At 39.0% G+C, this 12,553-nt stretch overlaps 1 protein-coding gene across 2 annotated transcripts in view; it reads left to right on the top strand.

Annotated features, from left to right (window-relative positions):
- Positions 1 to 235: 235 nt before the first annotated feature.
- Positions 236 to 12,553, top strand: part of prrx1b (paired related homeobox 1b) — a 25,710-nt gene continuing 13,392 nt past the window's right edge. The window contains exons 1-3 of one of the 2 annotated variants that reach the window (XM_086089173.1): positions 236 to 442; positions 666 to 950; positions 5,675 to 5,850. In XM_086089173.1, coding sequence (XP_085945299.1) covers positions 704 to 950; positions 5,675 to 5,850 — 423 coding nt within the window. In that variant the 5' untranslated portion in view covers positions 236 to 442; positions 666 to 703. Of the gene's footprint in view, positions 951 to 5,674; positions 5,851 to 12,553 lie in introns of both variants that reach the window. The other variant, XM_086089172.1, reaches the window with a different exon arrangement.

A 12,553-nucleotide genomic window follows, 5' to 3' on the forward strand; every position in this document is an offset into this window, starting at 1 on the left:
AAAAGTCCGACACATGCAGTGCCACGTAATTATGGAGCTCCAGTGAGTGCCTGCGGGAGCCAGAGAGAGAGAGAGAGAGGGGAGGGGGAAGAGACAGAGAGAGAGAGGGAGACGGGGAGAGGGAGATGGAGAGACAGAGGGAGGCAAGAGAGAGAGAGAGTTAGAGTGAGAGAGAGAGAGGGGAGAGAAAGAGACAGAGAGAGGGAGACGGGGAGAGACAGAAACAGAGAAAGAGAGGGGGGGGTGGTGGGGGTATCCTTCCTTTCTTGCATTACTGAAGTTGAGCAAACTTTGAAAGGACATGCTGCGCTTTAAGCATCTGGTCGTCATCAGGGAGGCAGCGGCCCATCCCATGCTCACATGTGATCCAGCCAAAGCGAATAGAATTCCAGATCATCTCTCTCTTGAGCTAGCATTTTCAAGGTGTCTCTCAGGCTGCCAGGTAGACTAAAATTGTTCTATAGTCTCAAACGTTGATCTCCGCTGTGTAGGATACATGAGAGGTTTGATAACGGATAACAAACAAGCAGAAAGCTTTTGCTGACGTTTGTTTGAGCCCTCTGTGGCTCATTTGGATATGAACAAATTAACTCTCCTCTCCTCTACAAACAGAACAGCAGACTTCGTCTTCGGCAATTAAGAGGATCTATTTGTTTTGTTCGAAGCTTCCAGGTCAACAAATTCTACGTTTCCTTGTTGCGTCATGACTTCTAGTTATGCACATGTAATGGAAAGGCAAGCCACGATATCAAACCGCGTGGAGAGTCCCATCACGTCGAACCTGGACAACTTGCAAGCCAAAAAGAACTTCTCGGTTAGCCACTTGTTGGATCTGGAAGAAGCTGGGGAAATGGTTGGCAACCAGGCAGACGAGAGCGTCGGGGAAGCTGGGAGAAATATGCTGGAGTCCCCGGGACTCACCAGTGGAAGTGACACAAACCAACAGGACAGTAAGTCGGCTTATTGAAATTGTCGTGAGAAAGTCCCCACACCCAGCGTAATGTATCGTTATTATTTTATTAGTAATTTCTATAAGTGTTCGTGAGTTTTGGCAAGTCGTCATGACGGCCTCGCCCTACCTCGACCATTAATTATCCATTCAAGTTTTGATGCCGATGGAGTATGATGGGCTTAGTGAACTATGTGAAGTAAACGTGAGACAAAATGAGGCCAACTCTTTCTTGTTTAAATAAATGGGGAAAATGAAACATTAGCACTTAATTAAGCACTCAATAGATGTAAATCTGTGCATCAGTGAGTGATGATGACGACTATAGGCCTATTTGTTAAAATTGACATTTTATTCAGAAAGGCAAGGACGATCGAGTAGGCTAAGGCAAACGCACACGCGCGCGCGCGCACACACACGCACACACACACACACACACACACACACACACACACACACCCCCACACACACACACACACACACACACACACACGTATATGCCTTAAGGAGGGGAAATGAATGCTCCCTCGATCATCTCCTCTGAGAACCTTTTGAGCAAGTTGACACGAACGTTATAGGGTTTAACGAGTGTTATTGTTATGTTTAAAAGCTCAAAATCAGAGGTGCGACTGAGAGAAAAATGCGAGTGGAAGTGCCCAGGTCACATCGTTAATTTACGGTTATTTTCGGCCTGTCAAACACTCTCAGACTATTGACGCTAATGGTTTGTCATGATTAACGCACGTGTCTTTGCTCGAACAATTAAGGAATGAAATAACACTCGATCGCATTGGCACTTCAATAAACAGGTGGAATTAATCATTTGCCAAATAAACGTAAGACATGAAGCAAATATGCGTTCTCTTATTCAAGATTTGTTATGAGTACATTGAGGAAAGAGTCTTCCGCGGTTTATTTAATGCCAAACATTTCCCTAGAAATTACATGACTATCCCCATTGTAAGTAAAATATTTTGGAATCGCTTTAGTTAATTTATTCTTCAGTCGTATATTGTAGACTACTGTGCAGCAAATATGTAATTAACAGAAAACTACTCTTTATTGATTTTGAATTGCAGGTTTTAAATTATTATTATTATTATTATTATTATTATTATTATTATTATTATTATTATTATTATTATTATTATTATTATTATTATTATTATTAGTTGCCAGTATTATACCTCACTGTTTTCGGTCAAGAGAAGCTATGCAAGATAATAGCAAGCATTTTTTTATACATGAAAATCAAAATTTTTAATGGAAAATTTGAGGCAAAAATGTTTCTAAACTTAGAATACCTTGTTTTGATGCGTGCTGATATTTTTAATTTTTAGACACGTTTTGCATCTTGTCAGAAGCACATCTTAGTCAATAGCTAATTTAATTCGCAGATCTGTTATTATTATTATTATTATTATTATTATTATTATTATTATTATTATTATTATTATTATTATTATTATTATTATCTATTTATTTAATTACCTTTGTTCCTATTCTACCATGCCATCACATTGATTTAATATTTTTTTCATAGCTAATCAATAAAGCTGCAAACAATGTCTCAAACACGCATACATTCAGGTTAGCAGGAGTACAAAATAGGTCTATAGCCTATTTTTAAAGGAAGCATCGCAGCAGACAATACAATGTGATGCCCGTTTTTAACAATAGCATTTAAAGAAAAATGTGGGCAACAAAAATGAACAAAAAAACAACAACATGATTTGTATTTTCCGCTGCTCTGATCAAGAGCAGATTGTCAGGTCATCCTGACAATGCCGAGAAAATCATTTCGGTAATTGACCTGTTCTCATTTACTGTGTGAAGGGCGGCTGTTTGTTTTTAATGAAGGGTTAGAGGTCAACAAGTTTTTAAACTTTTCAACTTGTAATTGAATCTAAAATGACCCACATACATGTCAATTACTGCCAATCACTCTGAACATTTCACATGATTTCTGTTCACAACGTTATGAATCCCAGACTTGGACTTTTTCTGATGGATGATTTATACGCCAAGCAAAAAGTGGACGAACGCTCAGAAGTTTACATTTCCTATCAGAATTTGTAAGATGTGTAGAGCATTATTTTGTGTTTTATGGGATTCAAATTAAACTATGTATGTAAATAAAATAATGGGATTTCCCCCGTTCAGTCATCAGTCATATATTCAACTTGAAATCGTATTAAAGCGCAATTGTATGTGCCATAAAAAGTGGCATGGAATTATTACGCATGCATTCATTAAATAATGAACGTTTCTGTTTCCATAAAATTAAGTAAAAAATAAAATTGCACACTGCGAAGACAGACTACGTGGGTACACCAGCACTTTTCAAAATTCCATTTTCACCAGCAGATAATTTGTGTATTAAGTTTAAAGTCTGTAGAGTGGGACTGCGTGCGGAGGTAATCGCTGGTTAGATAAAATGGTGACAAGCAAACAAACGTGCTCAGTGTTGACACGCTTCACCATCGGCTCCTTGACAGTCTGAGAGCAGCAAGGTTTGTGCCATGGGGGATAGAAGAATTGCTCCAATCAACTTTCAAACCAGACATTTTTTTTATTTGTTTTGTTTCATTTTAAACGTGCTGGCACATTTGTCTTCATCTGAGAGACATGCAACAAGATTGCATCAGATGGTAAAATCAACATCCATGACAACAGCTATCCCAGAAAATATAATTTACCGATTCAAATACAAATATGAAATACTGATGATTAACAGAACAAGTACTGTTAATCAGTAATAAAAAAGAACAATTAGTTTAAAAAAATCCCAGCTATATGATTGGCAGCATGAATACTGTTAGAGGTGATTAGAATGTATATTCTTAAAATCTTAAAGTCATATTAGATATGCAAATCTTAAAGTTAAAAAAAAGAAGTAAAAAGTCAGTACTTTACATTTTACATGTTTATCCCTTTACTGTTTATTTCTTGAGATTGTTATCATACAGTCAAATCTAATAACATTTGAATGAGCATCATCCAGTTTTAAAAATTCTCAAATGATTTATTATTATTATTATTTTAACCTTACCAATGTCAATGAATTACCATAAACACCACACATTAAGTATTTTAGTTGGGGGAATTAAAACAGAAAACAAACATGTATATGTGTCACAGTCACACAGTCAAAAATTAGCGTTTTATTTTATTGGTATGGAGTCTGAAAACTATATGCCGCACGTTTAGGTCAGAGAAAGAGACAGATATTTCAACTGTCCAATATGGACTGGCTTGTGTTGTTTTGTCATGATAATAAACCAGTATATGGAGATGTAATTATTGGTCTTCATAAGTACTCCATGTCTAAGGTGACAGATTTGCCTTTATTTGTAGTCATATAAAAAAATAACCTATCATTTGAGGTAGAATTCCACTGTTTTATATCCAGTAATCCAGTGTTTCCCATAGAGATAGACCGATATGTTTTTTTTTCAGGGTCGATACCTATGCAGAACGTTAGTAGTCAAGAAGGCCGAAGTAAAAAAAATATTGGCGTCAAAAATGTTTTAAATACAATGCGAATCTTGACTTTGTTTTTCATATCTTAAAGCATTAATGCTTATTGAACAATTTTGAAAAGATGTAAACGTTTTTATTTTTATAATTTTTTTAATATACTTTACCTACATTTTAGCTCCCAAGATTATCAGTACGCCTAATAAATTAAATGGACAATAAAGAGGTAAATACCATAAATATGTTTTATCCTAAATTAAAAAAAAGAGAATACATTTTAAACTTTCACATTTTTTTGTTTTAATGTCAAAGAAAAACAAAATGTTCAGAAGCTTCATTGTCCGCAGCATCTCTTATAAAGTTACCTGAAAATTTAAACAAATAGTTTCCTGAGATTAAAATGATTTTAGCTTTGCCTTTTCTCTGCGGTAGGCAGATATCAATATTTGTCAGCCTTTATTGAGCCAAGGTGCTGATTTTTAGGAGAAAAGTCTCACCAACAATCGCACAAAGAATAAGAATACTGAAATAATGATGATCTCGTCCCTCCATTTATTTACAACTTGACTTACTTTGCTGGAAATCTTGGCCTGTTTCATTCAACACAGAGCTGATACACTTGCTGGGAGTGAGAACATTATGTTGTAGTAATTGCATGAGGTGGATGTGTAGTTTAGTTTTTAAAAATCTTCCTACAGCTAGAACATGTCATTGTTCTTCCTGTCTTAAATGTTGCTGTATATATAGATTAAGAAGGATAAATTGTCAGGAAAATGAAGTGAAATTGGATTATTTTCCTTGTCACCCCGGATGATCTCTCACGATCGTGTGCCACGGCACCCCGGTTGAGAATCACTGCAGTAATTAATACTAGCCCTGCGAGCAAGCCTTGCCTTATATTGTCAGTCCACCGTTAAATCCAAGGTTTACATTTCATACATCATATAGTCATTAAACTAACTACGGTCACCCCCACCCATAACCACATTTAATGAAGCACAACCATATCCTTTTTCCATGCGGTATAAATAAATAGCAAATGTAACTTAGATGTTCAAAACCAAACGGTGACTTTACACACAGTATATCGCATTGAAATCTATTTTTTATTGACAGTGCTTTATAATGTCTGCATGATTAACTCGACCCAAAATATTTTCAAATCAGTTTTGAGATCATCTTTCTCTTACTTGTTGTGTTTATAAACTCGAACTGCAACACACACGATTTCCTTCATTTTTTTAGACGAGCAGATGAACACGGAGGAAAAGAAGAAGAGGAAGCAGCGCAGGAACAGAACTACATTTAACAGCAGCCAGCTCCAGGCTCTTGAGAGAGTGTTTGAAAGAACGCACTACCCTGACGCTTTCGTTCGAGAAGACCTGGCCCGTCGGGTTAACCTTACTGAGGCCAGAGTGCAGGTAAGGAGAAGGACATTACTCCTCATTTTCTATAGAAATCTAAAATGCCTTTGTAATACACTTTAATTAAAATAAAAAATTAATCCTATTATTTGATTCTAAAAATATCTCACATTGAATTATATGAATACGTGTGTGCGCGTAGGTGTGTGTGTGGAAAAAAAAAACCCATAAAAAATGAGCACCAAACAACAACCCCTGGTGCTCATTAATGACCGCCCCTTACTTGGAAAGCCTGTTCTGGAGGAATTCCAGTCGTAGCAGACACGTCCAGGTCGTCCAGTAATAAATTTAATAATAACGCATATATTTGTGGAGACTGGGGTCAAGTTGTAGTTTACAATGTTAAAAATTTGCAGAATTTCACAAGTTATTTCATGTTAAAGATATAATTGTCACTGTGTGGTCACGGAGCGGCGTGGTGTCTGTTGGCGTGTGAAGTGGAGGACCCAAAATGCAGGGAGGCAGGAGAACCACAGCAGGAGTGCGAAACTGGCGTGCTTTATTTTACAGAAAACACTAACCAGGGTACTGGTTAATGCAAACTAAACAACAAACTGAAAAGATACAAAATCAAAATGACAGACAGAACTCCGGGGGTGACCGTGACAAGCGGCAATGATCCCACGCCGACTGATCACCACACGGGAATTAAATACACTCACACTAATTGGGTAACTAGCCACACCTGGGGCCAGGCATAAGTGGCTGAGGGCCCGGATTGGTCAACCCGGAAGGGCTGGAACCCACTCAGGACCAATCGGGACCCTCAACCAAAACCAGATCTTCCTAGACATGACAATAATATGAAAATAAAAATGCACTGAGCTGTCACCAATGTCTTACAAATGCAATTATGTCATCTAGTGGCATAAAAATGACCTCAACACAAATCAATATCACACTTGTTTTTTACAGTACAGTACATCTTTTAAAATTGAACTAAAATTTTATGAATTATTATGAAATTACTGCATCAATGATTAAAAGATGCAGCCATATTTCTATTAGTTAAAATTTTTTCCCACTTTTGTTAAGAGTATGAACACTTTCAAAAATACTTAATTGTACATTTTATCGTACATTTAGAACATATATAAAATTTATGATTAATTGTGAGTTAACTATTGAAGTAATGTGATTAATTCTGATTAAAAAATGTAATCACCCGACACACATATATATATATATATATATATATATATGTGATGCAATCCGATACAAGGACGGTTCGATTTAAAATGGAACGGTTCGATTCAATAGGATTTGATTATTAATATTATTTATTATTTATTATTATTATGATGATTATGATTACTTGAGAATTAATCAATTGTCAAAGTAATTTATAATTATTTGTGTACTCCATTAATTGTTTGAATGTCTTGTTTAATTTAAAATGATCTAAATCTCATAATTTGCACATTTGCAAACAGCTGCTTTTTATTTCGGAAAACAGTAATCAACATTTTTGCATATGTAATGTTCCGGTAAGTTAAAGACCAAATTAGTCTTATAAGTCTTTTAAAATCCTGATTTAGCATGCATCTGCCTAATAAAATACAACACTAGGGCTGGGCGATTACTGATATCAGGTGAAAGTGCCGACACCAGCCTTATTTTAAGGTTCTTTAATGTTTAGACAATGTTGTTTTTTGAACATTTATTTGAGTATGATTTTTATTCAATATTTTTCAATACATTCAAATCATGACTTAAGTACACTTTTAATTTACTGCATTTAATCACAGTGTTAATGTTTGAAGTACATAATGTTGCAGTGGCTTACAATCATAAATAATAGTTTATTTTAGGAATAAGTCATCAACATCGTTTTTAAGAACACTTAGCTCCAGTATGTTATTGTATTATGATGCTGGTCCAAATGGTGGTACAGTGCCATTTTTTTTTGTCTGTATATAGGTAGCTACCAATGGCGGCTTTCACGACGGGGAAGCTATTTTTTTTCTGGGCAAATCATTAATGATTGTGTATATTTATTTAAATGGCTTCAACAAAATTCGACTGGCAAAATTCATGTTACCTGCCATGATGTGCAGCTTGCTAGCAGGTGGAGCTTCTTACGAGGATACACTAGTGTGTGATCCTGGCTGACTTCCTGCTCATTGAAAGCGTCTGATTATCCTTCTTTTACACACTTTCATAAAAAAGTTTGTGTATCCCTCGTCATGTCAAAGCCAGGGGACGTTGCCAAACCACTAAGATTTGACAAGGGTTCACGTCCTGGATTCTCCCTTTTTTTCCCCAACTTGTGAGCGGGCCCAGGGGGTAATTCAGAGTTGTTTTACACGACATCCGTGGCAATATAGTTAAATTTTGGTGCAGAAACCGACACAACATCCATCCATTTTCTTAACCGCTTATTCCTCACAAGGGTCACGTGGGTGATGGAGCCCATCCCAGCTGTCTTCGGGCAGTAGGCGGGGTACCCCCTGAACTGGTTACCAACCAGTCCAGGGCACACACAGACAAACAACCATTTACACACACAATCACACCTAGGGACAATTTAGAGTGTTCAGTTAACCTGCCATGCATGTCTTTGGGAAAACATGCAAACTCCACCCAGGAAGGCCCATATATATATATATATATATATATATATATATATATATATATATATATATATATATATGGTTCCTATTAAAATGGCCTAGTATTTTGAGAGGGATATACTGCAGGAGCTCCTCAGAAACAAAACATTTGATCAAAAGTATAGCCATAAAATTAAAGTCATAAGGAAGAGTTCTCTGTGGTTTAAACTACAGTAGTGCTAAATGAACACAGAATTCCATGGCAACAGCTGGGAAACTGTATTTGTGTGGAACACTTACAAAGCTTTTTGAGGAATCCCCACGGCTCCTGAAATCTCAAGACAAGGTAATTACATAATGCAATAAATATTTATCGCACTTCTCAACCTTGAGATTCTAAATTTGGGGTTCTTACTAGAAACTGGAGGTCTTGCAGTCATGGAAACAGGACAAACAGCAGGGCACCGATTGTCACACATCATCTGTTAGTTCGTAGTTTATACTAAGTGGCTGTTTGCTATAAGAACCTTTGAGCATGTTTTCACTTTGCATTAGTGGGTTTAAAGAGAGCTGATAAGAGGTTTTCTGCACATTGCAAACATAAATTCAACCAGCAGTTTCTTTGTTGACAGTCGGTGGGTTGTCTCGTCTGCCTAAACTCCCTGCAGAAAAGGTTTTACTGATATTGTAGCTTAGCAAATGAGTGTTTCAAAAATGTAACAAGTTTAATAATTTTTTTTGACGGATGAGAAAAGTTTGCCATATAACATGACTTAAAAATGATTTAAAAACATATTTTAAAAAATAATGACAACAAACACAATACATTAAAATGTAATACATGCAATTAATATCTACTTGATTGTATTTATGTCTGTTAGGAAAAGCTGATAAATGATTTCTTTTGTTGAGCTAAAATTGGTCTCATCATTAGCGTTCATCGTTAAATTATAGAGTAACCAAGTAATCATTATTATTTCCAAATACCAGAGTAGCATTGAGACATCTGGACTTTCATTATGCAGTAAGCAACTCTGCCAAGAAGAGACGATTGACAACAGGAACCTTGGGGTTCTGGCACTAATTTGTCAAGCTTCAACAAGAAAAAAAATGTTGATAAAGTAATACATTTTGCTTGGATTATATTATTATAATTCATCCAAATATAATTTTAATGTTAATCTACTCAGTGCCTTGTCAGTACCATGTTTTTGACACAGTGCATGTGTACGCTTATTGTGACGCGTGGTAGTGCCGAGAAGCCCACTGCTTTTGTTTCCTTGTAGTGCCTGTGGAATTCCAGTTCCTTTGTTGCTCTCCATTTTTGCTATCCAGCTGCGCCGTCCATGGCTGATCAGCCACCGCACGTTACATACTGCAGCCTACGGGTCCCTCAATGGGCCAAATTTCAAATGCTTGCTCATTGACACTCACGATGGATTGCGTTATTTATTTGCAGCGTAATTAATTAATCTAATTAACGCGTTAAACTGACAGCCCTTGTGTATATATATATATATATATATTAGTGATGCACCGAATATTCGGCCACCAAAAATTTTCGCCATTCGGCCAAAATAAAATTAAAGCCGAAAGAAAATGGCTGAAATAGGATGTTGTGGTGACGCAAGCAAAAAAAACGCTGCAAGCAAGCGTTTGTTTGAATTAAACAGCGAACGCGGGGGTTAGTGTCCGCCTCACTTCTCGCTGGCTTTTCATCGTGTGAGTTTGCACCTGTCGGTCGCAGCAGCTCCCGGGGTCGTTGCGCGCACCGGAGGAGAGGGGCATCGCTTTTTAAGAGGGTCGAAAAAAAGACAGAACTGCCGTGTACTGCAGTACAGGTGAGCCACTCTTTCTCCTGCAGCGCCTTCCCTTTATAAGAGCCCCTCGAGCACTTCCACTTTTTCACCGGCATCCGTGCTAAATACTTGAGCTAATGTTAGCACTATTGCTATCAACAGTTTTAAACACGGAAACACTAAATTCTATCTCCGGGTGGCTACAGACCTGTACAGGATTAGTGCTATGTAATTTGCAAAGTCAAGATCTGTTTGCTTCCCTTTTTCCCAAGTGAATCTATTGCCAGTGAGAACAGAAAGGGAGACAGAATGCAGCCTTGTCTAACTCCTGCTGTATTTCCATTTCTACTTTTGATGGTAGAACTGCAGTTGAGATGGATGGTGATCAATTATATGGGCACTCCATAGGTTCCAGTGATCTTCCACAGTGATTCTCGGTGCACACTGTCGAGATTTTTTTGAAATTAATAAAAGAAATTGCCAATGGTAGTTGAAATTCTAGAATTTGTTCAATTACATTTCTTAGTGTGAAAATTTGTTAGTACAGGATCTGCCTTGCCTGAAGCAAGACTGCTCTTCTCTCAGTTTTGAGTGAATTACAAGCTTCATACTTGTGCTTGCTTATTAGTGTGTTTTAATTTAATTTAAAGTTCTTTTAATGGCACACATTTTTTTTAACACTCGATTAACGACCGCCCCTTATTTGGAAAGCCTCAACTAAGGGAATTCCAGTCACGACGCAACAGAAACGTCCACGTCAAAATTACCCAATAGAAATGCATTGTACTACACTGGAGCTAAAACACACAATGTTTAAGGGGCAGAATGTTAGCGTGGAGGAGCCATTTGGACTGTGTAGCACTATCGTCGGTTCTCTGCTTTGGAAGAACACACTCGGTTTGCCGTCTTCAGCAAGAGATCTGTCCGTGGCAATCTCAAACCCTGTAAAAGCCAAGAGCCGAATGTACTACCCATTCATCCATCCATCTACCACTTATTCGGGGTCGGGTCACGGGGGCAGCAGCTTTAGCTGGGAAGCCCAGACTTCCCTTTCCCCAGCCACTTCAACCAGCTCCTCAGGGGGAACCCAAAGCGTTCCCAAGCCAACCAAGAGACATAGTCTCTCCAGCGTGCCCAAGGTCATTCTCGGGGCCTCTCGCCGGTGGGACATGCCCGGAACACCTCTCCAGGGAGGCGTCCAGGAGGCATCCGAACCAGATGCCCGAGCCACCTCAACTGGTTCCTCTCAATGCGGAGGAGTAGCGGCTCGACACTGAGTCCTTCCCAGATGACCGAGCTTCTCACCCTAAGGGAGAGCCCAGACACCCTGCAGAGGAAACTCATTTCGGCCGCTTGTATACAGGATCTTGTTCTTTCGGTCACGACCCACAGCTCGTAATCATAGGTGAGAGTAGGAACGTAGATCGACCGGTAAATCGAGAGCTTTGCCTTTCGACTCAGCTCCTTCTTCACCACAACGGATCGATACAGAGTCCGGATCATTGCAGACGCTGCACCAATCCGCCTGTTGATCTCCCGCTCCAACCTACCCTCACTCGTGAACAAGACCCCAAGATACTTGAACTCCTCCACTTGGGGCAGGTTCTCATCTCCGACTCGGAGAGGGCACTCCACCCTTTTCCGACTGAGGACCAAGGTCTCGGATTTGGAGGTGCTGATCTTCATCCCAACTGCTTCGGCTGCGAACCGCTCCAGTGAGAGTTGAGAATCACGGCTTGAAGAAGCCTACAGCACCACATAATCTGCAAAAAGCAGAGATGCAATGTTGAGGCCACCAAACCGGACCATTTCAACGCCTCGGCTGCGCCTAGAAATGCTGTCCATAAAAATTATGAACAGAATCTGTGACAAAGGGCAGCCTTGGCGGAATCCAACCCTCACTGGAAACGAATTAGACTTACTGCCGGCAATGCAGACCAAACTCTGACATCGGTCATACAGGGACCGAACAGCCCGTATCAGGGGGCTCAGTAGCCCGTATTAACAAAGCACCCTCCACAGGATTCCCAGAGGGACGGTCAAACGCCTTCTCAAAGTCCACAAAGCACATGTGGACTGGTTGGGTGAACTCCCATGCACCCTCAAGGATCCTCTTTCCTCTCCTGAGACACCGGATGGTGGACCAGAATTTCTTCGAAGCCGTCTAGAAGTCGTTCTTCATGGCCTTACCGAACTCCTCCCATGTCCAAATGTACTACACTGGAGCTTCAATACACAATAGAATGCACAATGTTTAAGGGGCAGAATGCTAGAGTGGAGGAGCCATTTGGACTGTGTAGTACTACCACTGGTTCCCTGCTTTGAAAGAACACACTCAGTTAGCCGTTA

This window comes from Leptonotus elevatus, chromosome 11 (genome assembly GCF_054856555.1).
Source record: "Leptonotus elevatus isolate MCC_2025b chromosome 11, RoL_Lele_1.0, whole genome shotgun sequence".
NCBI lineage: Eukaryota > Metazoa > Chordata > Actinopteri > Syngnathiformes > Syngnathidae > Leptonotus > Leptonotus elevatus.